The sequence below is a fragment of the Leptinotarsa decemlineata genome, unplaced genomic scaffold, assembly GCF_025532065.1.
Source record: "Leptinotarsa decemlineata unplaced genomic scaffold, Ldec_3_MD MMD2_tig00026317_RagTag_RagTag, whole genome shotgun sequence".
In the NCBI taxonomy this organism is placed as follows: Eukaryota; Metazoa; Arthropoda; class Insecta; order Coleoptera; family Chrysomelidae; genus Leptinotarsa; species Leptinotarsa decemlineata.
The window spans coordinates 3,253,591-3,278,058 of NW_027412686.1; the positions used below are offsets into that span (position 1 = coordinate 3,253,591).

General features: G+C 34.8%; 1 protein-coding gene across 4 annotated transcripts in view; it reads left to right on the forward strand.

Annotated features, from left to right (window-relative positions):
- Nucleotides 1-24,468, forward strand: part of IRSp53 (Insulin receptor substrate 53 kDa) — a 507,262-nt gene that overhangs the window by 337,680 nt on the left and 145,114 nt on the right. For all 4 annotated transcript variants that reach the window (XM_074181873.1, XM_074181874.1, XM_074181876.1 and 1 more), the window contains one exon: nucleotides 2,201-2,293. In XM_074181873.1, coding sequence (XP_074037974.1) covers nucleotides 2,201-2,293 — 93 coding nt within the window. The remainder of the gene's footprint in view (nucleotides 1-2,200; nucleotides 2,294-24,468) is intronic.

The window sequence follows — 24,468 nt, forward strand, 5'->3', positions numbered from 1 at the left end:
GGAAGAATCCCTCATCCTTCTTTCTTTGTATCAAGATGGAGTAGTAGAAAGCCAGAAACTTTCTTTTCCAAAAATTATTCACTCCTAAAAAATATAACCCCTTCAATTCAAATAAGATTCCATTTGACTGGGATTAAATCAAATAAGTTTATGAATGTTATTACGATGTCATCGATGACATAAGCAGATCAAGCTTATTCCGTGACATTAAAAAATCGTAATTCATGAATGAAGTGTGTGTATTTTCTATAATGTTATCCATAATGGTACTGAAGAGCCTTAGGGCAAGTGTCTTAAGGCGAAACATCGGCGTATACCAGTCAGGATGACAGTGTTCTCTGTAAGTGCAATTTGTTACTATCCATTTAAAGTAGAACTCATGTGAATGATATCTGATTTTTATTTCACAACGAATGTTTGAAATACAAACTGAGTAGAGAAAAGTATCTTCTGTATAATTCAATGTTCATATAAAAGTATTTGTTTCGAAAGAATTTTTTCTTTCGTATAATTCAATGTTTATATGAAAGTAGCTGTTTCAGGAGGACTTTCTTTCAGTTTGTGTCTGAAAGTAACTTCTTTGTATGATCTACACATCCATGTATAGAGTTACTTCCTTACTTTCTTTAAAAGAATCCCTCATGCTTCTTTTTTTGTATCAAGATGGAGTAGTAGAAAGCCAAAAACTTTCTTTCCCAAAAATATATAAAGATATTGAGTGAACCATATGTTGATTGTTAAGTGATGATGATGAAAATGAATACAGTTTGCCAAATGGAGAAAGAGCTTTGTGAGTTTCGATAGAGTCCTATCCACTAGATGCGGGTTAGAGGACGACTAGTATATTCCTTTTCGTTCTGATCGAAATGCATTTCTATACTCGGGGTCAGCATTGAATATGAACTAGCTGCAGTGCATTATTTACAGTACTCAACTTGTTAATTAACCTCAAACGTGTATTGCGATTTTTACAATGAATAAAAGTGTCGAACAAAGATTTTGTCGTAAATTTTGCATAGCAAATTGAATATCGTGTGTCGAAGCACTGAAAATGTTGCATAAGAGTTACAGTGGTTCAACGTTATCAAAAAAAAAACGAGCGTGTGAGCCATACAGTATATTTAAAAGTGGCCAAAATGTGGTGAAGAATTGTCTCGCTCTGGTGGGCCATCAATAACCTGAACTGATGCTAAAGTGAAGGAAATAGTGACTGAAAATGGTCGTTCGAGTGAGAAACATAGGCGCTGAAATTTCTTCGCCTCACGAACCAGCTCTTACCATATCAAGCAATTTTTTAGGCATGGAACGCTTTGCCGTTCGACTATAGTACCAAAAGACCTGAAGTTCTGCAAAATTTCAATCGCGTGAAGGTTGCTGAAGAAATGTTGGAAAGAGTCAATTCAGATCCCACTTTTATAAAACGCTTCGAAACTCTGCATGAGACATGAGTTTACGAATTTGGTATGCAAACCAGTCAACAAACTCGGGAATGACGCTTTTTGACTAAACTGTCGAAAAAATGCCAGTCAAAGTCGATTACACGGTTTTGCATTCGAAATTGATACTAGAAGGTGGAACAGTAAATAAAGTATATTATCTAAGCGTAATGCGGCGTTTGAGAAAGCAAATTTGTGAGAAAAGACTAGAAATTTGGAAAAAACCCATGATAACGCACACACGGTAATGCACCATCATACAAGGTTATCATTGTTGATGAATTCCTGAATAAAAGCTCAACAAATCATATTGAACAGCCACCGTAATCACGTGATATGGCTCCGGCCGATTTTTTGTTTTTACAAAACTCATATCACCACTTCTAAGCACCCGTTTTCAGTCGATGAAGACATGAACTCGCAGCGGGTACGGAAGTAGAAAAGATGCTTCAGAAGTATTTTGATGATCGAGTTGTTTGTCGGCCTAGGTGTATCATTTCGGCAGGGACCTACTTTGAAGGCGATACCATAAATTTGGATGACTGATACATATTTTGCATTACATTGACGAATCCGTATACTTTTTTTACATAGTATTATTACCCATTCATTAATTTTTTATTACAGATGTTTTAATAATATCATGTTATATCGGCATATCCCTGTAGACACTTCAATTTCCCCATCTCAACATAATTCATCTAAATTTGAAATAGTTCCTTGGAATTCCTCGAACTTTTCAAGATCGTCTTTCAATTTTTCAGGTGCCGCCGCTGCTTCTCGCATGTACGTGGATGCAATCAGCAAACTGGCACGACAGGCTCAACAAGGGACTTGGGGCGGCTCTTCTGACATCGGTAAGTAAACCGTGCTATTTTCACTGTTTGCGCTTCTTCATTACACCTCCAGAACCGTAAAGGATGCGTCGGGGATTTCTCGCAGACTCGGGAAAAGGTGACGAAATGAATTTCTCGGTCGCTTTTCTGATGAAAACCTGTTTCGGGAGATTGAAACGAATATGTTTGCCTCGCGAAATGAGCCTTTCACTAGAGTGGCACTTATTGAGAGTTACTCTGAAAAATATTCTCTTTTTTCACTGCATGATGTTGCCTACATGTGGGGATTCACCAAATTTTATAGAAAAGCATCACTGCAATCTAATTCTACTACATTTTTTTCAAAAAATACGCTGAAATCTCCTCAAAAAATGAGATGAATTTCTATTTTTCTATTTATTCATAAATTCTTATTTTGTCTCCTCCAGAGTAGTATCTTGTACCGGCGTTTTTTCCAATCTTCGTAGCTGTTCTGACATGCACTTTATGGATTGGCGTGAAGTTATCCACAGATTTCTGGCCACACATGCCGACGTAGAGGAAAATAAAAATCTGTGGTTGGGATACAAAATTATTAGCACCCGTACTAATATCTGTGGCTGGAAATACCTATTCACTATAGGTTGAACGTGAAATTATTGAGACTATTTGGTGTTTTTATAGAGTCTTGAGTAGATTGAGGCGTTGATAATCCTTTTCTCATCAACAATACAGATTAAGGGAAAAATAAAATTGAAAATATTAGACTTACTTTCCAATACCCCATATAGAAATGATATCCGATGATGTGCGTCCATCAAAATCACACAACTTCCATAGTTTCTTGAGAAGATTAACTTGGTGATAACAGTTTTCTTGTTATCTAAACAGATTTCGACCAAGAAATTGTTGAAACAATCAGACTCATTTTTTGAGATTCCTTGTATTCATGAAAATCACACAACTCTTATAGAATTTTGAATAGATCAACACAGTGAAAACCGTTTTTTTGTTACCCATACGGAATTCGAGAATAAAATTGTTGAAACGATCAAACTAACTTTTTCAACCCCTTGTAGAATTGAAACCAGATGATGTGCGTGCATAAAAATCGCACAAGTCTTATGGAATCTTGGGTAGATTGACGTAGTGATAACAATTTCCTTGTCACCCGAAGAGATTTCGAAAACAAAAATGTTGAAACAATCAGACTCATTTTTTGAGATTCCTTTTAGAATTGGAACCAGAAGATGTGCGTTCATGAAAACTACATAACTGTTATGGAATCTTGGGTAGATCGATATAATGAAAACCGTTTTCTTGTCACACATACAGATTTCCAGGAAAAAATATTGAAACAATCAGACTCACTTTTTGAAACACCTTGTAGAATTGGAACTAGGAGATGTGCGTTCATGAGAATTACACAACTGTTATAGAATCTTAGGTAGATCTATATAGTGAAAACCGTTTTCTTGTCACCCATACAGATTTCCAGGAAAAAATATTGAAACAATCAGATTCACTTTTTAAAACACCTTGTAGAATTGGAACTAGAAGATGTGCGTTCATGAAAATTACACAACTGTTATAGAATCTCAATAAGATCGATATAGTGTAAACCGTTTTCTTGTCACCCATACAGATTTCCAGGAAAAAATATTGAAACAATCAGACTCACTTTTTGAAACACCTTGTACAATTGGAACTAGGAGATGTGAGTTCATGAAAATTACACAACTGTTATAGAATCTTAGGTAGATTTATATAGTGAAAACTGTTTTCATGTCACCCATACAGTTTTCGAGAAAAAAATTGTTGCAACAATCAGACTCATTTTTTGAGATTCCTTGTAGAATTAGAACCAGAAGATGTGCGTTCATGAAAATTACATAACTGTTATAGAATCTTGGGTAGATCGATATAGTGATAACTGTTTTCTTGTCACCCATACAGATTTCGAGAAAAAAATTGTTGCAACAATCAGACTCATTTTTTGAGATTCCTTGTAGAATTGGAACCAGAAGATGTGCGTTCATGAAAACTACATAACTGTTATAGAATCTTGGGTAGATCGATATAGTGAAAACCATTTTCTTGTCACCCATACAGATTTCCAGGAAAAAATATTGAAACAATCAGACTCACTTTTTAAAACACCCTGTAGAATTGGAACTAGAAGATGTGCGTTCATGAAAATCACACAACTGTTATAGAATCTTAGTAAGATCGATATAGTGTGAACCGTTTTCTTGTCACCCATACAGATTTCCAGGAAAAAATATTGAAACAATCAGATTCACTTCTTAAAACACCTTGTAGAATTGGAACTAGAAGATGTGCGTTCATGAAAATTACACAACTGTTATAGAATCTCAGTAAGATCGATATAGTGTGAACCGTTTTCTTGTCACCCATACAGATTTCCAGGAAAAAATATTGAAACAATCAGACTCACTTTTTAAAACACCTTGTAGAATTGGAACTAGAAGATGTGCGTTCATGAAAATTACATAACTGTTATGAAATCTTGGGTAGATCGATATACTGAGAACCGTTTCCTTGTCACCCATACAGATTTCCAGGAAAAAATATTGAAACAATCAGACTCACTTTTTAAAACACCTTGTAGAATTGGAACTAGAAAATGTGCGTTTATGAAAATTACATAACTGTTATAGAATCTTGGGTAGATCGATATAGTGAAAACCGTTTTCTTGTCACCCATACAGATTTCCAGGAAAAAATATTGAAACAATCAGACTCACTTTTCAAAACACCTTGTGGAATTGGAACCAGAAGATGTGCGTTCATGAAAACTACATATCTGTTATAGAATCTTGGGTAGATCGATATCATGAAAACCGTTTTCTTGTCACCCATACAGATTTCCAGGAAAAAATATTGAAACAATGAGACTCACTTTTTATAACACCTTGTAGAATTGGAACTAGAAGATGTGCGTTCATGAAAATTACACAACTGTTATAGAATCTTAGGTAGATCTATATAGTGAAAACTGTTTTCATGTCACCTATACAGTTTTCGAGAAAAAAATTGTTGCAACAATCAGACTCACTTTTCAAAACACCTTGTAGAATTTTAACTAGAAGATGTGCATTCATGAAAATTACACAACTATCATAGAATCTTGGGTGGATCGATATAGTAGAAACTGTTTTTTTTGTCACCCATACAGATTTCGATGAAAAAATTGTTGCAAAAAACAGACTCATTTTTTGAGATTCCTTGTAGAATTGGATACAGAAGATGTGCGTCCATGAAAATTACACAACTGTTATAGAATCTTGGGTAGATTGATACAGTGGAAACCGTTTTCTTGTCACACTCTTCTGATTCCAATTCTACAAGGAATCTCAAAAAATGAGTCTGATTGTTGCATAATTTTTTTTATCGATATCTTCATGGGTGACAAGAAAACATTTTTCACTTTATCGATCTACCCAAGATTTTATAACAGTTATGTAATTTTCATGAACGCACATCTTCTAGTTCCAATTCTACAAGGTGTTTCAAAAAGTGAGTCTGATTGTTTCAATATTTTTTCCTGAAAATCTGTATGGGTGACAAGAAAACGGTTTACACTATATCGATCTAACTAAGATTCTTCAATAGTTGTGTAATTTTTATGAACGCACATCTTCTAGTTCCAATTCTACAGGGTGTTTTAAAAAGTGAGTCTGATTGTTTCAATATTTTTTCCTGGAAATCTGTATGGGTGACAAGGAAACGGTGTTCACTCTATCGATCTACCCAAGATTTCATAACAGTTATGTAATTTTCATGAACGCACATCTTCTAGTTCCAATTCTACAAGGTGTTTTAAAAAGTGAGTCTGATTGTTTCAATATTTTTTCCTGGAAATCTGTATGGGTGACAAGAAAACGGTTTACACTTTATTGATCTTACTGAGATTCTATAACAGTTGTGTAATTTTCATGAACGCACATCTTCTAGTTCCAATTCTACAAGGTGTTTTGAAAAGTGAATCTGATTGTTTCAATATTTTTTCCTGGAAATCTGTATGGGTGACAAGAAAACGGTTTACACTATATCGATCTTACTAAGATTCTATAACAGTTGTGTAATTTTCATGAACGCACATCTTCTAGTTTCAATTCTACAAGGTGTTTTGAAAAGTGAATCTGATTGTTTCAATATTTTTTCCTGGAAATCTGTATGGGTGACAAGAAAACGGTTTACACTATATCAATCTAACTAAGATTATATAACAGTTGTGTGATTTTCATGAACGCACATCTTCTAGTTCCAATTCTACAGGGTGTTTTAAATAGTGAGTCTGATTGTTTCAATATTTTTTCCTGGAAATCTGTATGGGTGACAAGAAAACGGTTTTCACTATATCGATCTACCCAAGATTCTATAACAGTTGTGTGATTTTCATGAACGCACATCTTCTAGTTCCAATTCTACAAGGTGTTTTAAAAAGTGAGTCTGATTGTTTCAATATTTTTTCCTGGAAATCTGTATGGGTGACAAGAAAACGGTTCACACTATATCAATCTTACTAAGATTCTATAACAGTTGTGTAATTTTCATGAACGCACATCTTCTAGTTCCAATTCTACAGGGTGTTTTAAAAAGTGAGTCTGATTGTTTCAATATTTTTTCCTGGAAATCTGTATGGGTGACAAGAAAACGGTTTTCACTATATCGATCTACCCAAGATTCTATAGAAGTTGTGTAGTTTTCATGAACGCACATCTTCTAGTTCCAATTCTACAAGGTGTTTTAAAAAGTGAGTCTGATTGTTTCAATATTTTTTCCTGGAAATCTGTATGGGTGACAAGGAAACGGTGTTCACTCTATCGATCTTCCCAAGATTTCATAACAGTTATGTAATTTTCATGAACGCACATCTTCTAGTTGCAATTCTACAAGGTGTTTTAAAAAGTGAGTCTGATTGTTTCAATATTTTTTCCTGGAAATCTGTATGGGTGACAAGAAAACGGTTTACACTATATCAATCTAACTAAGATTATATAACAGTTGTGTGATTTTCATGAACGCACGTCTTCTAGTTCCAATTCTACAGGGTGTTTTAAATAGTGAGTCTGATTGTTTCAATATTTTTTCCTGGAAATCTGTATGGGTGACAAGAAAACGGTTTTCACTATATCGATCTACCCAAGATTCTATAACAGTTGTGTGATTTTCATGAACGCACATCTTCTAGTTCCAATTCTACAAGGTGTTTTAAAAAGTGAGTCTGATTGTTTCAATATTTTTTTCTGGAAATCTATATGGGTGACAAGAAAACGGTTCACACTATATCAATCTTACTAAGATTCTATAACAGTTGTGTAATTTTCATGAACGCACATTTTCTAGTTCCAATTCTACAAGGTGTTTTAAAAAGTGAATCAGATTGTTTCAATATTTTTTCCTGGAAATCTGTATGGGTGACAAGAAAACGGTTTACACTATATCAATCTAACTGAGATTCTATAACAGTTGTGTCATTTTCATGAACGCACATCTTCTAGATTCAATTCTACAGGTTGTTTTAAAAAGTGAGTCTGATTGTTTCAATATTTTTGCCTGGAAATCTGTATGGGTGACAAGAAAACGGTTTACACTATATCGATCTTACCTAGATTCTATAACAGTTGTGTAATTTTCATGAACGCACATCTTCTAGTTTCAATTCTACAAGGTGTTTTAAAAAGTGAATCTGATTGTTTCAATATTTTTTCCTGGAAATCTGTATGGGTGACAAGAAAACGGTTTACACTATATCAATCTAACTAAGATTATATAACAGTTGTGTGATTTTCATGAAGACACATCTTCTAGTTCCAATTCTACAGGGTGTTTTAAAAAGTGAGTTTGATTGTTTCAATATTTTTTCCTGGAAATCTGTATGGGTGACAAGAAAACGGTTTTCACTATATCGATCTACCCAAGATTCTATAACAGTTATGTAGTTTTCATGAACGCACATCTTCTGGTTCCAATTCTACAAGGAATCTCAAAAAATGAGTCTGATTGTTGCAACAATTTTTTTCTCGAAATCTGTATGGGTGACAAGAAAACAGTTATCACTATATCGATCTACCCAAGATTCTATAACAGTTATGTGATTTTCATGAACGCACATCTTCTGGTTCTAATTCTACAAGGAATCTCAAAAAATGAGTCTGATTGTTGCAACAATTTTTTTCTCGAAAACTGTATGGGTGACATGAAAACAGTTTTCATTATATAGATCTACCCAAGATTCTATAACAGTTGTGTAATTTTCATGAACGGACATCTCCTAGTTCCAATTCTACAAGGTGTTTCAAAAAGTGAGTCTGATTGTTTCAATATTTTTTCCTGGAAATCTGTATGGGTGACAAGAAAACGGTTTTCATTATATCGATCTACCCAAGATTCCATAACAGTTATGTAGTTTTCATGAACGCACATCTTCTGGTTCGAATTCTGAAAGGAATCTCAAAAAATGAGTCTGATTGTTTCAACATTTTTGTTTTCGAAATCTCTTCTGGTGACAAGAAAATTACCGTAGTTATCACTACGTCAATCTACCCAAGATTCCATAAGACTTATGCGATTTTTATGCACGCACATCATCTGGTTTCAATTCTACAAGGGGTTGAAAAAGTTAGTTTGATCGTTTCAACAATTTTATTCTCGAATTCCGTATGGGTAACAAAAAAACGGTTTTCACTGTGTTGATCTATTCAAAATTCTATAAGAGTTGTGTGATTTTCATGAATACAAGGAATCTCAAAAAATGAGTCTGATTGTTTCAACAATTTCTTGGTCGAAATCTGTTTAGATAACAAGAAAACTGTTATCACCAAGTTAATCTTCTCAAGAAACTATGGAAGTTGTGTGATTTTGATGGACGCACATCATCGGATATCATTTCTATATGGGGTATTGGAAAGTAAGTCTAATATTTTCAATTTTATTCTTCCCCTAATCTGTATTGTTGATGAGAAAAGGATTATCAACGCCTCAATCTACTCAAGACTCTATAAAAATGTTAAACACCAAATAATCTCAATAATTTCACGTTCAACCTATAGTGAATAGGTATTAGCCAGCCACAGATATTAGTACGGGTGCTAATAATTTTGTATCCCAACCACAGATTTTTATTTTCCTCTACGTCGGCATGTGTGGCCAGAAATCTGTGGATAACTTCACGCCAATACTTTTTGGTATGTTCTTGAGCTCTCTCATCGATTTGGTTTTTAAATTCCTAATCGACACAAAACGCCGTTTTTTATCGGTTTTTTTCGAACTTGGAAACAGAAAAAAGTGGCAGGGGGGCAAATTTGGTAAATACGGTGGCTGAAGCATTATTGCGGTGTTGCTTGTGGCCAAAAAAGTTAACAACAAGCAATGACGAGTGATCTGGTGCATTTTCGTAATGCAATTGTTTTTCCATAATACCGTATGTTTTCTTCGTATTGCTTCTCGCAAGCGACGACCCTACAACCATATGACAAGAACTCTTGATGCCCTACGTCGCGGTAATCGTAAAAAATACTTCTCTTATTGTAATTTGACAATTCTCTATAACAATTTTCTTCACTTTCGCAAAATTTTCATCGGTTTTTGATGTGCTGGGGCATCCGAAGTGAGCTTCGTTATTCACATCTTCTCGACCTTCTGTTACCAGCTTTTTTCACTTGCAAACATTTTTCTGACTCGAAGTATATTCACCGTATGCTACTGTTAATATGTCACATGTTTTTGATACTTAACTCCATTCTTCACACAAAACGTTATGCAAATTTTCGGATCCATTTTTGTCGATAGTCGAAAATCGCCGAACACGCAAAACTTAACTTTCATGCCTCTCACACTGAACATACTTAACAAGTGAAACTGTGTGTTCCAGACGAGTATATCAACATAAAAAATCGCTAATCGAATGCGTGTGTCAGGCAAAATTTTAACATTTGAACAGTCCACGTATATAATTGAACCTTGTTCATCCAATAGAAAAAATGTACTATTATTTTCTATTAGTCAGTGGGCTATGCTTCAAGACTGACAGTAAACAAATATAAAGAAATGGACTTTAAACGTTCAAGCCAGTCTCGGCTTGAACAGATTCCGGCTCATTAGCATCGATCTAAAGTCAATGATATTCCATAATTGAAAATCGGAATTCTTTCAGAGTATTTTATTCCTTTTCCTAACTTGGAGCGAACAACAAAATGTCACTACATCTAGTGGACAAGGTACTAACCAACTGCATATTCGAGACTGGCTTTGTTTACTGCTAGTCTTCAAGCATAGCCCACTGACTAATAAGAAAGTTTCTGTCCTTATTCATAGGAATTGGTCAAATTTCGGATATGTAGTTGGTTAGTAACTCGTCCACTAGATAGAGTGACATTTTGTTGTTCGCTCCAACTTAGGAAGGGAAATGAAAGAATTCCGATTTTCAGTTATGCAATATCATTGACTTTGGATCGATGATGGTCACTATTTTGTCCTGACGCGGTCTGCAAGTGAGCCCGTTCCAAAATTGAAGGTCGACTCTTTCAGTTGTATTGCCAATTGCATATGCAGGACAATTTTTGTGTTAGTATTACTAGGAAATATCACAGTGGCATAAAATATTTTTTTTCTGGTGCCAACAGAAATTTGAAATTCAGTGTTCAGTGAGAATCTATATTGTATTATCTCAAATTTTATGATGAATAAGATTATTGAATAAAATTATTACTGAAAGATACTCAGTCAACAATCACTCTTACGTTCCTCATTGGATAATGTATAATAAACTGGAACATAAAAAATATCTCTTGATCTTTTATCGTAAAGCATTTTTTTTATGAGTGTTGTCAAAAAATCCTTTCAAATTTTTATACCAACAGCTTGCGCAACTTCTCAGGAATAGTTTTCACGACTATGATAGGCGTGAACTTTCAGCAAATCTTGTATTTATACCATTGGGAAAGCTTCGAACACTATATTCTTTCACTCTTTGAAAATTGATTATACTCTGATATTTTCATTTTCAATTTTCATGTCTTACACTTCAACTAGATGCCAGCATTAGTTTGAATGTTGAGGAACCTGAAAATTTATTGAAGAAAAAGTGAGCGAATGATGAGGTGTCATTGGAGTCAATGTGTCTATGTTTTTTTGTATCATAATAGTTTGAGTGTTACCTAAAATATTGAAAATATTCATCAGTTGAATATTTCATTAGTATTGTATAATCTCTACATTTCATGTATCTTTCATTTATTTCATTTTATTTTATTTTTGCATTATTGTCTTATTAATGAATTGAATAAAATCAACTCACTTACTTGAAAATAACCCAATGTGTTTCAGTTATTCCAATTCGAATCAATTATTTCAACGCAATTTCTTCTGAACTTTTCTTCCTTGTTGACTTCACAAGAGTCCTCTTGGTAAACAAATGGAATTGACAAAACAAAACAATGCATTTTGGATATTGTATATATAAAGAATTACTGGCACAGAAAATAGATGCAAATGCTTAAGCACCAGAAATAAACTGATGAAATTGTTATTATCATAAAATTCTTCTATATTCATTAACGAATGTATGAGTTTCAACGACGGTGCTAGAGAAGTTTATTCGAATCTCGTTTCAATAATTGGCAACAATAAAATCCCCTTCACTGACTCACTAACTGAATCATTCCATTCACTTGAATCAAATAATTGAATTCCTACTTTAGTTTCAACGGCAGCGGCGAGAATAAATTCTCGAAGACTTATTTCTTAATCACAGCCCGTGTTCCAGGAGCCGAACAAAAGTAAAACCTCTCTTTTTCTATTCCGCTCAACTTCTGGAATTGAATAAACGAAAGAGAAAGTTTCCAAATATCCGATGACAATCGTCCTTAAAAACCCGACTTCTGTTTTAATTTCGTTTTCTTCTCGCCATTCAAAGAGAATTTCACCCCTATACCGCTTTGTTCGTTCACTATAGAGAAATCTAAGAAGACCTCAAATTTAGTCACTATAAATCTGAGAACAGTTATTACCACATTCCAATCATATATAGGGTCTTTCATTAATCGTAACCTATCTTCAAATTAGAATCAAACAAAGTGTGTGTGAAATATCATCGAAACTTTTTATTCGTATGAAAGATCTGTTAATGCCATCATGTGTGGAATACCATCGTTCAAATGTCCGCCACAGATTCTTAGGGTGGGTCCGAAACGTTCACTTTTATATGACTCTGATGCATAAATCGGGATGAATTTGACCGAATTTGATTGCGATTCAAGAAAATCTTACAAGAAAAGGTCTAACGGGATCAAATCGCACGAGCTTGGTGGCCAGTTCACATCACTTCCAAGTGAGATCGCTTGTGTAGAAGATTCAATGTGGTATGAGATGTGTGGCACGTAGCACCGCCCATTTTTTTATCACAATATGTTGGTTAAACCAAACGGACTATATTAGCTCACTACAAAAACATATTTTGCATGTTCGGTTTCATAGTCCGGAGAAATCCAGTGTCGCTCAACATGCCATAAAGAACGATCATAGAATAAGTGAGAAATGTTTGATATTGTTGAGACTGGTACATGACAACAGGTTCCTGGATGTCTTCGAGAGCTTGGAGATACCGAAAAGTGCGGAATTAGTTTTATGAATAGCGACAAAAATTCTATTTCGAACAGCCCTTTGTTTGGTCTCAAACGTACAGATTCTAAATAAAAAACAGATAAATATTAGAGATAATCACTGACATACATAATACATAACGAATTAGAAGTATTAAAAACAGGTAGTAGTTAGGTAATACTAACCGATGTCGTTAGGTAATACTAACAGGTAATAGTCAGGCCACTAGCATATAAAAACACCAACATAGTAGTGAAATTCAGGTATAACAATCTCCTGTGGACGCGCGTGAGATCGTAATTTTTCTTCTGGCGTTAGGAAAGTGTTTTCAATAGATTTTGCTTTTTTGTAAGTTACCCATCGTATCTAATGGGAATGTTCGTAAAGTGTTACGATATTCGTTCGGATTTGAAGGCCGTCGTGGTTTGGAACTGTATCCTAACCTGTACCCATGGATCTTTTTAGTGAAGGACATCATACGATACTGTTTGAAGATGTGGAACTACTTCCACCCGATCATATATCACAGTCGGCTTGTACGAGAAGCCATAGAAATCCATAAATATACAGAAAACTACAACAGAAAAGAGGAGGCGATAACGCTTACTCGTATTTGGAATCTCATACTAAAAGATGCAAAGGTGGCAGCAGTGCAACGCAACGTAACAGGTAATAACACTTCGGCCAATAACAACGCACCAACTAGAAAGGCGGGCTACCTGCGTCAACATAAATACGAACTAGAAATCACGAGTCGTCGGTGAACCATCAGGATCAATAGACCTCTGAAGAAGCCAGCCACTCGTGCTGGCGAAACGTTGGGATACAGTTCCAAACCGCGACGGCCATCAAACCCGAACGAAGATCGTAACACTGAAAATCTTGGCGAAAGCCTCAATCAATTAGTACCTCTCTGTTTTCAGAGGCATATCAGTCTATATCCATAATAATAATTAAATTTCCACAAATTATCATTATAGTGGATAGTAACGAGTCAGTCAATCCAGAAAATTTGTCTATAACTCGTAGCAACTTTCTCTGTACTAAATTTCTATGAATGGTTTGTTATAAGTTTTGGTGACAATTCTGAAGATAATAATAGAAGTTTAAACGATATTCGCATAACAGATATCTGATGTGTTATTATTTGATCAAAACCCTTCAAGGATGAAAGCAGCGAAGTGTGAAAGCATTATAATTTCATATGTTGAAAAAAATAAGTATTTGAAAATCAGAAAGTTCACAGACAGTGTTACACCCCTGAAAATAACAAGAAATATAATTTTCGAATAAATAAGCCTTCTTTTGCAGATATTAGCATTTCAAAACCAATACAATTTTTAGAAAACTACTTTAGATTTTATCAGTTATGAATAATACTGAATCCCATCTAATATTTATTCTCGATACATTTAATTCACATTATATAAATTACTCATTTGTTAAAGATTCAAATCCAGAAGACTAAACTAGCTCACTGACGTTTTTCAATTGTCTATCTGCTTTGATTGCTGCATCCATTCCTCACACTCTTGTTGAATTTATTTCCATTCATCCTCAGATTATTTATTTCGCTGCAGTGGATTCCAACATTTTCTTCCACGGAAGTATTTATTTCACGTTCTGTACATTTTACTAGTTTTATTGCAGAAATAAAACAGCGTAGTCCCGCCATTTCAGAGGTCTGGCCCTTTAATACACCACGAAATAACACGAACAATAAAATATTGCAGCTTTATTTAGAAAAAATACAAACACCACCTACTCATAAAAAAACTCTTCAGAGAACGTGCCGTCATTTGTTTTCTACTTGGAGGGTGGTATAAAAGTCGATATTGGACAGTTACGTCTGCAAAATAGACTTCTTTCGGCCAGAGCCGCATTCAGAAATAATTACAGAAAAAGGACGTTTAAAAAATAGGTAGAAATTTGCTACAGGGATCACAATTGCAAACAAAATAATATGAGAACTCTTTTTTTCTTTTCGGGCTTTCTAGACTTCATCAGCTCTCCTTCAGGAACTCCATAATCATAAAATTTATTTAAACAGGCAAATTTGTAGTTGAGGAAAGTGATGCATCATGAGAAAAACAAAATTGTCAAAAGTATATGAATTGTTACATATTTAGGAACACCTATTATGTTGAGAAATATTGAAAAAATTGTCACTGGAGGCATGGAGGATATGTTTCTGCCAATTGCCAAGACAAAGTTGTTAAAATATGAGAATATAATAAATCGATTATGCCAGAACATGGAGCAAAAAATGTTTTCCAAGGATATCAGAGAAAAAATACCTGGATCAACTGAATTTTGGAAAGTGTGGAATATGAGGGACCTTTTCTTAGCAGTTCTTCGGTGAAAGATTCGAAATATATCAATGAGGAAATAACATAATTCAAATTATAATGATCAAACCAAAAAAAAGTAGAAAACTTTCAGATAGTGAACGAGTAAGTATAATTTATATGGAAATTATTCAATGTTAACTCGAGTCTGAATGTGAAAAGAATTTGTGAAAATCCGAGAAATTTGGGTTACTACTTAGGAAATATGTTTCGTATTGAAGCAAAACTGGCAGTCAGTTTCCACAAACATAACTTACCTTCGTTTACATTTCAACTGGAAGATACAGTTCAAACACAGTCTACAGCAATATAGTAATGAAAATGATACGACTGTTCCTATGAAAAGTTAGATAATCTATAAATAAACATCGTCGAAAGATATTTGAAAAAATATTCTTATAAGAATGAAGACTTTTGGTTATCTACTTCTACAACATCAAACAAAAAGTGAAAAAAGATTCCAAAGAAAGGAAGAATGGATATAACTATGATGAAATCTATATTTTACAAACATATGTAGATTGTGCACAGAAGTGCACTCACAATCAACAAACAATCTATCCAAAAGAACTACTTTCACATAAAAATTATATTATTTTCACTAGTTCGGAGTTCTATTGTCTGATATAATTTTATTATGATTGGAAATCTATGGAAAAATAAACAAAATCAAAATGAATAGGTAAAATATCAATTATATATGAGCAATCAAACATAAATTGAAAATATAATGAAATGAATGAAATGATCAAGATGAAGGATGAAAATGAACACAGAGTAAAATGAAACAAAAAGGAAGAAAGGCATAGGTGAAAGCGCTCAATACTGTTTGGCGAATAGTTATCGGTTTGGAATAAAGTGGTGCTCAAATACCATTCATTCATAAAAATTCAGTCAAATAGAATAAGACAAACATCAAATAAATGAAATATTAGATCAGAAAACAATACTACTCTCATGAGAAGATGGAAGGACTTCAGGCATAAAAAGAATGAAGTCACCAAAATCAGTGCTATATGTACAATGGCATGAATATCATTCCGTCGTTATTATTATATGCTGGTGGGATATATTTCGTTGAGATGAAAAATAAAATATTTCTTTGGAAAGTTACCATCACTTTATAAAAAACCATTGGAAGATTTACTGAATATTATGGAAAACGTTATTTTGACGGATAAAAGAGGACCATGTTCAAATCACTTGTACAATGGATAACATTGACACTTTGTCTTCAATTTTTGCTTACTTCTACGAAATACTGCAAATGTTTTCTATCCAAATGAACAGTTTTGCTTCTTAGAGCCTTAATAAATGCCATATTATATATTTCACCTAATAAAGTATATTTTCCATCCTAATAGTAAGACACTCCAAATCATTTCTCCAGAACTTCACTTTTACATAATATTCTTCAATTTTTGAAATCTCTCCCTTATAATTGAAGCTTTTGAAAAATGTAGTTCATACTCACCAGATATTTTCGGCAAAACACCAATAACTGATTGAACATTTCACGTTGTTCATGCCCATTCGGGCTGGATCCTACCCTGACGAGGACTTGATTTCCTTCCGAAGATATATCCTTTCCGATTGGAAATACAAAGTTTGGTCTTTAAAGGGGCATTGACTTTGCCATTGAGAATGCGTAGAAGAGTTGAAAAAGTTCATTTGAATTATTTAGTTTCTGTTTCCTTTCGAAATAATGCCAAACATCAAATATCCTCAAGACATGCCACATTTAATGATATTTATATTTTCCTAACAGTTTCACGAAAGAATTCGTAGGAAAACTCAGTTTGACAAACACTGCACTTTCATCTGGCATATATCTAGATTACTATTCTGTAGTTGTTGAGTAGTAGATTATTTCTATTGAAGGAAATATCATTCATTATATCAATTACAGTTGCTTCTTCAGATAGACGGTTACTCTACACTATTTTAGAATGCAATATATACAAATAATTGACCTCAAATAATAATAATAATGAAATATCGAGATTTACTCTTCGAACTCCGCATACTCTATCCAAATCACTCTGTCAAGATGGTTATTCTGATTGGTTTGGATTGATTGATTGGTGGAATGATGTCCTCTCTACTCTCGAATCTTGAAATCATACCGGCTTGCTGCACTACGGCAGAAATCTTAGTCGCACAGGTACAGAAGGCTATCATTCTTGGCTCACTGTGGTTATTGGTTGATAATGCTGGCGCGCTTACCCGAATGTATCGGGGCTTCGGAGGATAGGGCCTGACCAGCGCACACTACGGTGAAAAAAAAATAATAAGTATCAGCACAAACTTCGACAGATCTGGTCATCGGAACTGTCGGAGAAGAACAAAGTTGCTGCAACAAATATGCTTGCCGTTTCAATCTTACTCTACTCGTTTGAAGTAGTGAAGTGGACTCGGTTGTACTTCCCCGACAACAGGGAGGCCGTGGACTTTTGAGTTTGGAGTGTCTCCATGACAGAATGGTACTGGATATAGCCTGTAAGGTCGTCAAGAGTTCGGATTCCCTTTTCTGCATGGTCCGTGACCACGAGAGAGCAGGAATTGGAGCATTTATCTTCAGGGCAGCTGCCCGAGTAGCTGCTGTTTCGACACTGAACGAGGTGACCACAACTCTGTCACCGAGTTGGAACCTGTTCAGAAAAAAGCTCATATAAAAGTCGCAGAGATTACCTCACTGCTACGGAAACACAAGGATAAGCCAATGCATGGGGTCTTCTTCAATAACATTGAAGCCCTTGGTTTATCAAAGCGCCTGACCCTGAATGTATCGGGGCTTCGGGGGATAGGGCCTGACCAGCGCACACTACGGTGAAAAAAAAATGATAATCTACTTCATTCATCACAAAAGATAAAGGATATCTTATATGTATTTATATAACATTGATTGAGGATGATTTTATGACGAATGGGCGATGTGTCAGCTAGAGTTGTTTTTCAACTATATGAATATTACTGGAGTTTTTTCCCAACACCAAATCGTTATTCTTAACACCTCGACACGTGTTTCGATCACCAAGTGATCATCTTCAAAGAGGAAGTTTAAAGCTGTTTTAGTCTTCATCTTCAAAGAGGAAGATCTTTGATGTGAGGATATACTCGTTTGACGGCTTGTTTGGATAATTTTTTGGCGAGGATGTGATGAATCATATCCGGATTGAAGTTGTTATTTACTGACAAATGCTTCATCAAATTTCGCTCTTTTTCGGTCGGCCGGACGTTTCGACGTGGGTGCTTTGTTTACTCTGTCAATCGGCCCATGTGTGAGTCGATGGTTCAAGCCCTAGGCTGTACGCTCGATTTTCACCTGCTATCGTCCAACTCGTGTTAGGAATCATGTGCTGACACATGTTGTATAATGATAGACAACACTTCACTAAACACTTTATTAACTTTCCAATACTAACAATAAATCCCAACTTAATCCCGAGATGTGCACTCGCTCGATGCACGATTCATACTCCCCCAGTCGCCTTTGATTATAATTATTCAACCTTCCCATGAATCATTCCAAAGTAGTGGTGTCGGTACGCTGCCACAAATCAAATCTTGAAAGATAAGACCTCGTTAGTCCTTAGTGCGCACAAGTTTCAATTTCTGAGGGTAGTCGTTCGTAGGGGTGCGATAGCTGGTTAACGGAACAAACATATTTTAAACATATTCTTCCAAAATTATCTGTTGACACAGGGGTAACTGATGAGAATATGCATCATACTGTGATGAACTGCTAGTTTATCTTGAAAACAGTCAATGAGATATGTAATTTCTTTAAAAATACTAGAACTTTTTCTGTCAGGTACCGAAATCTTTCAGTTTCCAATTCATTGATATTACAGTTTTGAATATCCGAAACATGCACTGCTTCCAAACACTAGAACTACATTATTTTCTTTGGCGCATATTTCCCCAATCAGGAGAAGAGTGTTTCAGTTCTGGTGTTTGGCAGCAAAGCTTGTTTTCCATCTATTTTACACCGTAGGTTTCAGTTAAACCTTTCAATTTGGAACATATTCGAAGTGATAAAATGTTTGAAATGTTCTGTCTCAAAATTGGGTACGATGAGAGTATCGCAAATAACAAAAAATCTGAATGAAAAGGTATCAGTTCAAAAAGACTTGGACGATGGGGAATAGAAAATAATAAATTGCTTTGATATCATAGTACAAAATGAAATCTATAATGAAACTTCATTGTGAGACGTGTTGAGTTTTTGTGGGCTGTCTAGTGGAACACTCATAATGGCTTATAATTGGCATCAGAATTTCAAGATGTACTAGAGACTGTAGGAGGTTATTAGTTCTGTATATACCAAGGTTATCAGTAGGTAATATAATTAGAAACAGTACTTTGGTGACTGTAACCGTACAGAACCGCAATGTCACCATAATTGAGATGTTTACAGGGCAAATGAAATACCAGTGGACAAGTGATTTTTTTCAATTGTGGTTTTGAATGGAATTTTTCGAGTTGAAGACACATCTATGAAGTAATTACTTCATTTTCCACCTGACACTGCACACTTTTTTCTCTGAAACGGTTTCAGTAATATATATGCATACATCTGGTATTGATCTGAATTATAGAGGTATATACTCAGTATGCATCGTCACAGTCAACATCATTATGTTCTCGCTGAACCATAACAGACGTTGCCTTGCACACAACTCCAAAACTAATCTAATAGTTTCGAGATACTGTTTCTCTTCTCAGATATGCTCTTATTGAACGGTGCATTTGTCCTATTAGTTTGAGAACTTTGAAACTCATTGGATTGTTAGTCTTGATTAAAAAGTAACTGGTCAGTAGTTGGAGTTGAACTTCTAATGGAAATTTATCGAAAATTACTCAAAACTGGTGTCATGTTTCTCGGAAACTCTTCACCAACTTATATTCAGGAGAATAATAATTTCCAGAGTTATTTCACGTCATTTTTTAAAAATATCTGAAATTCAATATAATTGCAATGGCTCCGATCAAGTTTTTCCATCAACCAATTGTCATCCCCATACAAAACACAACTCTCAAAAGTCACAATTGGTGTAAACTGGTTATTGTGAAGTTCCTACCTTTCAACCTGTAATGAGACCACGTTGTAAATTTCATTTTCCCAAAATAGGGATCGATTTCTCGTCCACAATATCTGTTTTTCCATATGTGACACTCACTAATCACTCCCGTGTCATCTCATAGTATCATTTTCCAAAGCAAGAAACGTGGTTCAATTGCTGATTTATGACCTGATGTTCTCTCAAACTTCTCAATAAATCAGTTCAATCTGAAGAGTGAGATGAAGGAATAAAAGGTGGACAATTCAATTGCTTGGACTCTTCAATTTGAAAGTCGACAAGTGATAAAATAGATTATATCAAGTTCCAATAAAATCTTTTATTTTGATTTTTTTCTGAAAGAGTTTTCGTTTGAAGTCGTTTCGGATGTTCTGACACTTTTCAGTCGTGATTTTTTCCACATGAATTAGTTGATTTATGTCACATATAGATGCTAGCTGAAATTCTCAAGTGATCCGACAAAAACTACAACATACTCAACTCAAGTAATAATGTGAGCCACTTCACTGGTCTTTTCCGACTGATCAATCTCACTGAAAATATTTTATTAAAAAAATATTTCGACTCAAATAGAGAACATTCACCTCTTCTTCTAATTTCCCCACACTGAAGACGTGGTTACTGGCTACTTCCTTGGTTAACAAGCGAGAAGCACCGAAAAAAAAATATAAATGTATAATTTATTCATCAGGGTATTAGCCGGTAAATTGGTTATTTTCCGGGTGGAATTTGCCACATCCTACTCACTGTGTAGGCACGTTGGAGAAAACTGAATGTTTTATTTCAAATAGACAATTATCTGAGTTCCGGACTCACTACTGTCTTGATTGTTTCTGTCCAACACTATTGAGGGGTAATACTCCGAAAGTCTGTAGGTAATCACCCGCTTGATTCCAGTAAGGTATTACTGCTGGACAAAAGAGAAGTCTCATAAATCCATGGTACTCAATGTAGGATCAATAAAAAATCTGAATGGTATGTAGCTTCGTTTATCAGTATTTAATTCGAGGTGTTTTTCTTGTCACCGTTCTTGGCTGTCCACTTCGGCTGCGAATTCAGTAACGTATTTCCTGTTGAAATTATTATTTGGACAGCGAATTCATCGTACACACATCCATTCGATTGTTTTTGGAGTAAGAAATTTGAAAAATTTTGTAATTCCTTGTAACCAATATTTCCAATGGAAATACAATTGAAATTATTAGATGTTTTTAAAATTTTTAGGTGAAAGTAATAATGTGAGCCACTTCACTGGTCTTTTCCGACTGATCAATCTCACTGAAAATATTTTATTAAAAAAATATTTCGACTCAAATAGGAAACATTCACCTCTTCTTCTAATTTCCCCACACTGAAGACGTGGTTACTGGCTACTTCCTTGGTTAACAAGCGAGAAGCACCGAAAAAAAAATGTCTACGTATATAAATGTATAATTTATTCATCAGGGTATTAGCCGGTAAATTGGTTATTTTCCGGGTGGAATTTGCCACATCCTACTCACTGTGTAGGCACGTTGGAGAAAACTGAATGTTTCAAATCCATTTCAGTTCAACAGTACGTTTATATTTCTTCTCGATACATCTTCATACTCATTTTGACTTCTGATGGACTGTTAATACAAAATGTGATTTTTCTTTTTCGCTTGCAGCTTTGTTAACGGAGTTTATCTCAAATAGACAATTATCTGAGTTCCGGACTCTCTACTGTCTTGATTGTTTCTGTCCAGCACTATTGAGGGGTAATACTCCGAAAGTCTGTAGGTAATCACCCGCTTGATTCCAGTAAGGTATTACTGCTGGACAAAAGAGAAGTCTCATAAATCCATGGTACTTAATGTAGGATCAATGAAAAATCTGAGTGGTATGTAGCTTCGTTTATCAGTATTTAATTCGAGGTGTTTTTCTTGTCACCGTTCTTGGCTGTCCACTTCGGCTGCGAATTCAGTAACGTATTTCCTGTTGAAATTATTATTTGGACAGCGAATTCATCGTACACACATCCATTCGATTGTTTTTGGAGTAAGAAATTTGAAAAATTTTGTAATTCCTTGTAACCAATATTTCCAATGGAAATACAATTGATATTATTCGATGTCTTTAAAATTTTTAGGTGAAAGTTTGGGAATCAATATTCTTTGCCAATCCACGTTCTGTCATTATTATGAACAAAATGGGCAAAAATGATAATATAGAAATACATTGAGATGCTGAATGTAGATGAATACAATGTGAATTATTCAACATCACCACTTTTCACTGAAGATAGTCATAAGTGTGTTCATTTTCCATTATACACTTCAAATTCCAGGTGAGGAATAATTAAAAACAAGAGATAATAATATTTCTTTTCAAAAGTCACCAGCCACTTAATAGAAAATTAGTCTCGAAAGTTCATAGAGGGCAACGTTTGTTTTCAATCAATTTTCTTTCACACAAATTTTTTTCCAATATCTAGTAACAAACTGAGAACAGTAATAGGCGCTGAAAAGGGAAATTGATGACCTTTCCAACTAAGTATTACTTGATCTTGATCCTATTCAAGATTTGAAGATTGGATCCCACTTAGCTGGGGGTTTATAGTGACAAAATTGAAAAGGTGCGTGAAAAGTTTTTCCACTGGAATGAAAATCGATGGATCTAGGAATATTTTCCGAATGGTAACTATGAGAAATCGGCTTTATTTTGGTTTGATGGACCCCCCTTGTGAGAACTCTTAAAACAAAACTAAAGAAACTTACCTTATTCAATAAAAAACTGCTCAAATATTTCATATACTATGAATACATGAAAACGGGTTCATTGAAATAATGTAGATTATATTTTTTCGATATCTTTTTATTCTTCTTTCAAAGATTGTTCATGCAAATGGAAAGCACACCCTTCATCTCTTCATCTATTGAATTTCTTACATTGGCTCGTTTTATCCCCGACGTAATCATATCCTGAGCCCTCGAATCCAGTCAATTTCTATCAACTCGACGACAATCTTGATTCGGCTTCACCTTTTATAGAAGATCATAACGAAGGTGCACATTCTACGCATCCGAAGTGTCTTGATTACAAGCCGGTTTTAGGCCAACCCCATTTTCTCGCTATTACTCTGGAATTTGAGGTTGAGATAAGCTAAATGGGCGTATTTTTGAAGATAAACCTATTACATTGGGTCGTATACTAGGTGAACTGTATCACTTTAGGCTATATTGCATATTAATCTTTTCCTTGCAAAATGAGTTATGGAAGGAGAAAAGCATTTTTCCCAAAACGATTTTCAGACGCCTAATGTTTCAGAAGGAACTCAGTGATCTAGACGTATTTCCAATAATTAAGCACTGCATCAACAATACGATTCAGAATTTTTTTTCTGTGACGGGAAAAAAATTTGACATTTTATCTCTGACGACAGGTTTTTCATGAAATTACTTTTTTCACTGGAGCGCCAATTAATGTTTACTGTTGTTGTTTTTATTTTAATCGTTGTAATATATATACATGAGTGAAGGTAGAAATTAAATTTTTCAATATTAAATCGTCGTTTTTCCCGTCACAGACAAAAATTGTGTATTATACACGGTAAAAATATTAGATTTTAGATCTCGAGCTAAATTCTAATTCTTTTTCCCTTGTATAATAAATAACTACATATTTGATCTGGTTTGCGGCAAGGCAGGTACATCGTATGTGCTGTGCTAGCAGATCTTGAATTTTTTGCGAAGAATAATGCACTTCGAAGCTGACAGACGGTGGTACATTTTTCTCAATCTAGTGAAAACCTGATAGCCGGTCAGACTGTGACTAGCTCTGTAGTAAGGAACAAAAATGTCTTGGATGCATTTTGAATCTACGGGGCACTAACTGCAAGCAGCAGCCACAAGTTGCTCTTCAGTTCAATAGCCATCCAGGCACGGCAGCTATAATGTCATACTTGAGAGATCATATGACGACATCTGTGAGTTAGCTTCTTCAGCTCTGGTTTGGGAGAAGCATATTTGTAAAGGTTTGCTGAGAGGGAGTTTGTGTACGACCCAGGCTCCTAGCTTCGTTAACAGGATCAATTACTGGAAATATTTTACACTTGATGTGATGTCACATCAGTTGGAGTCGTTTGAACTCCTTACGGTCTGATGTTTTGGTTACTTTTTAGTACAGGAACGGTATT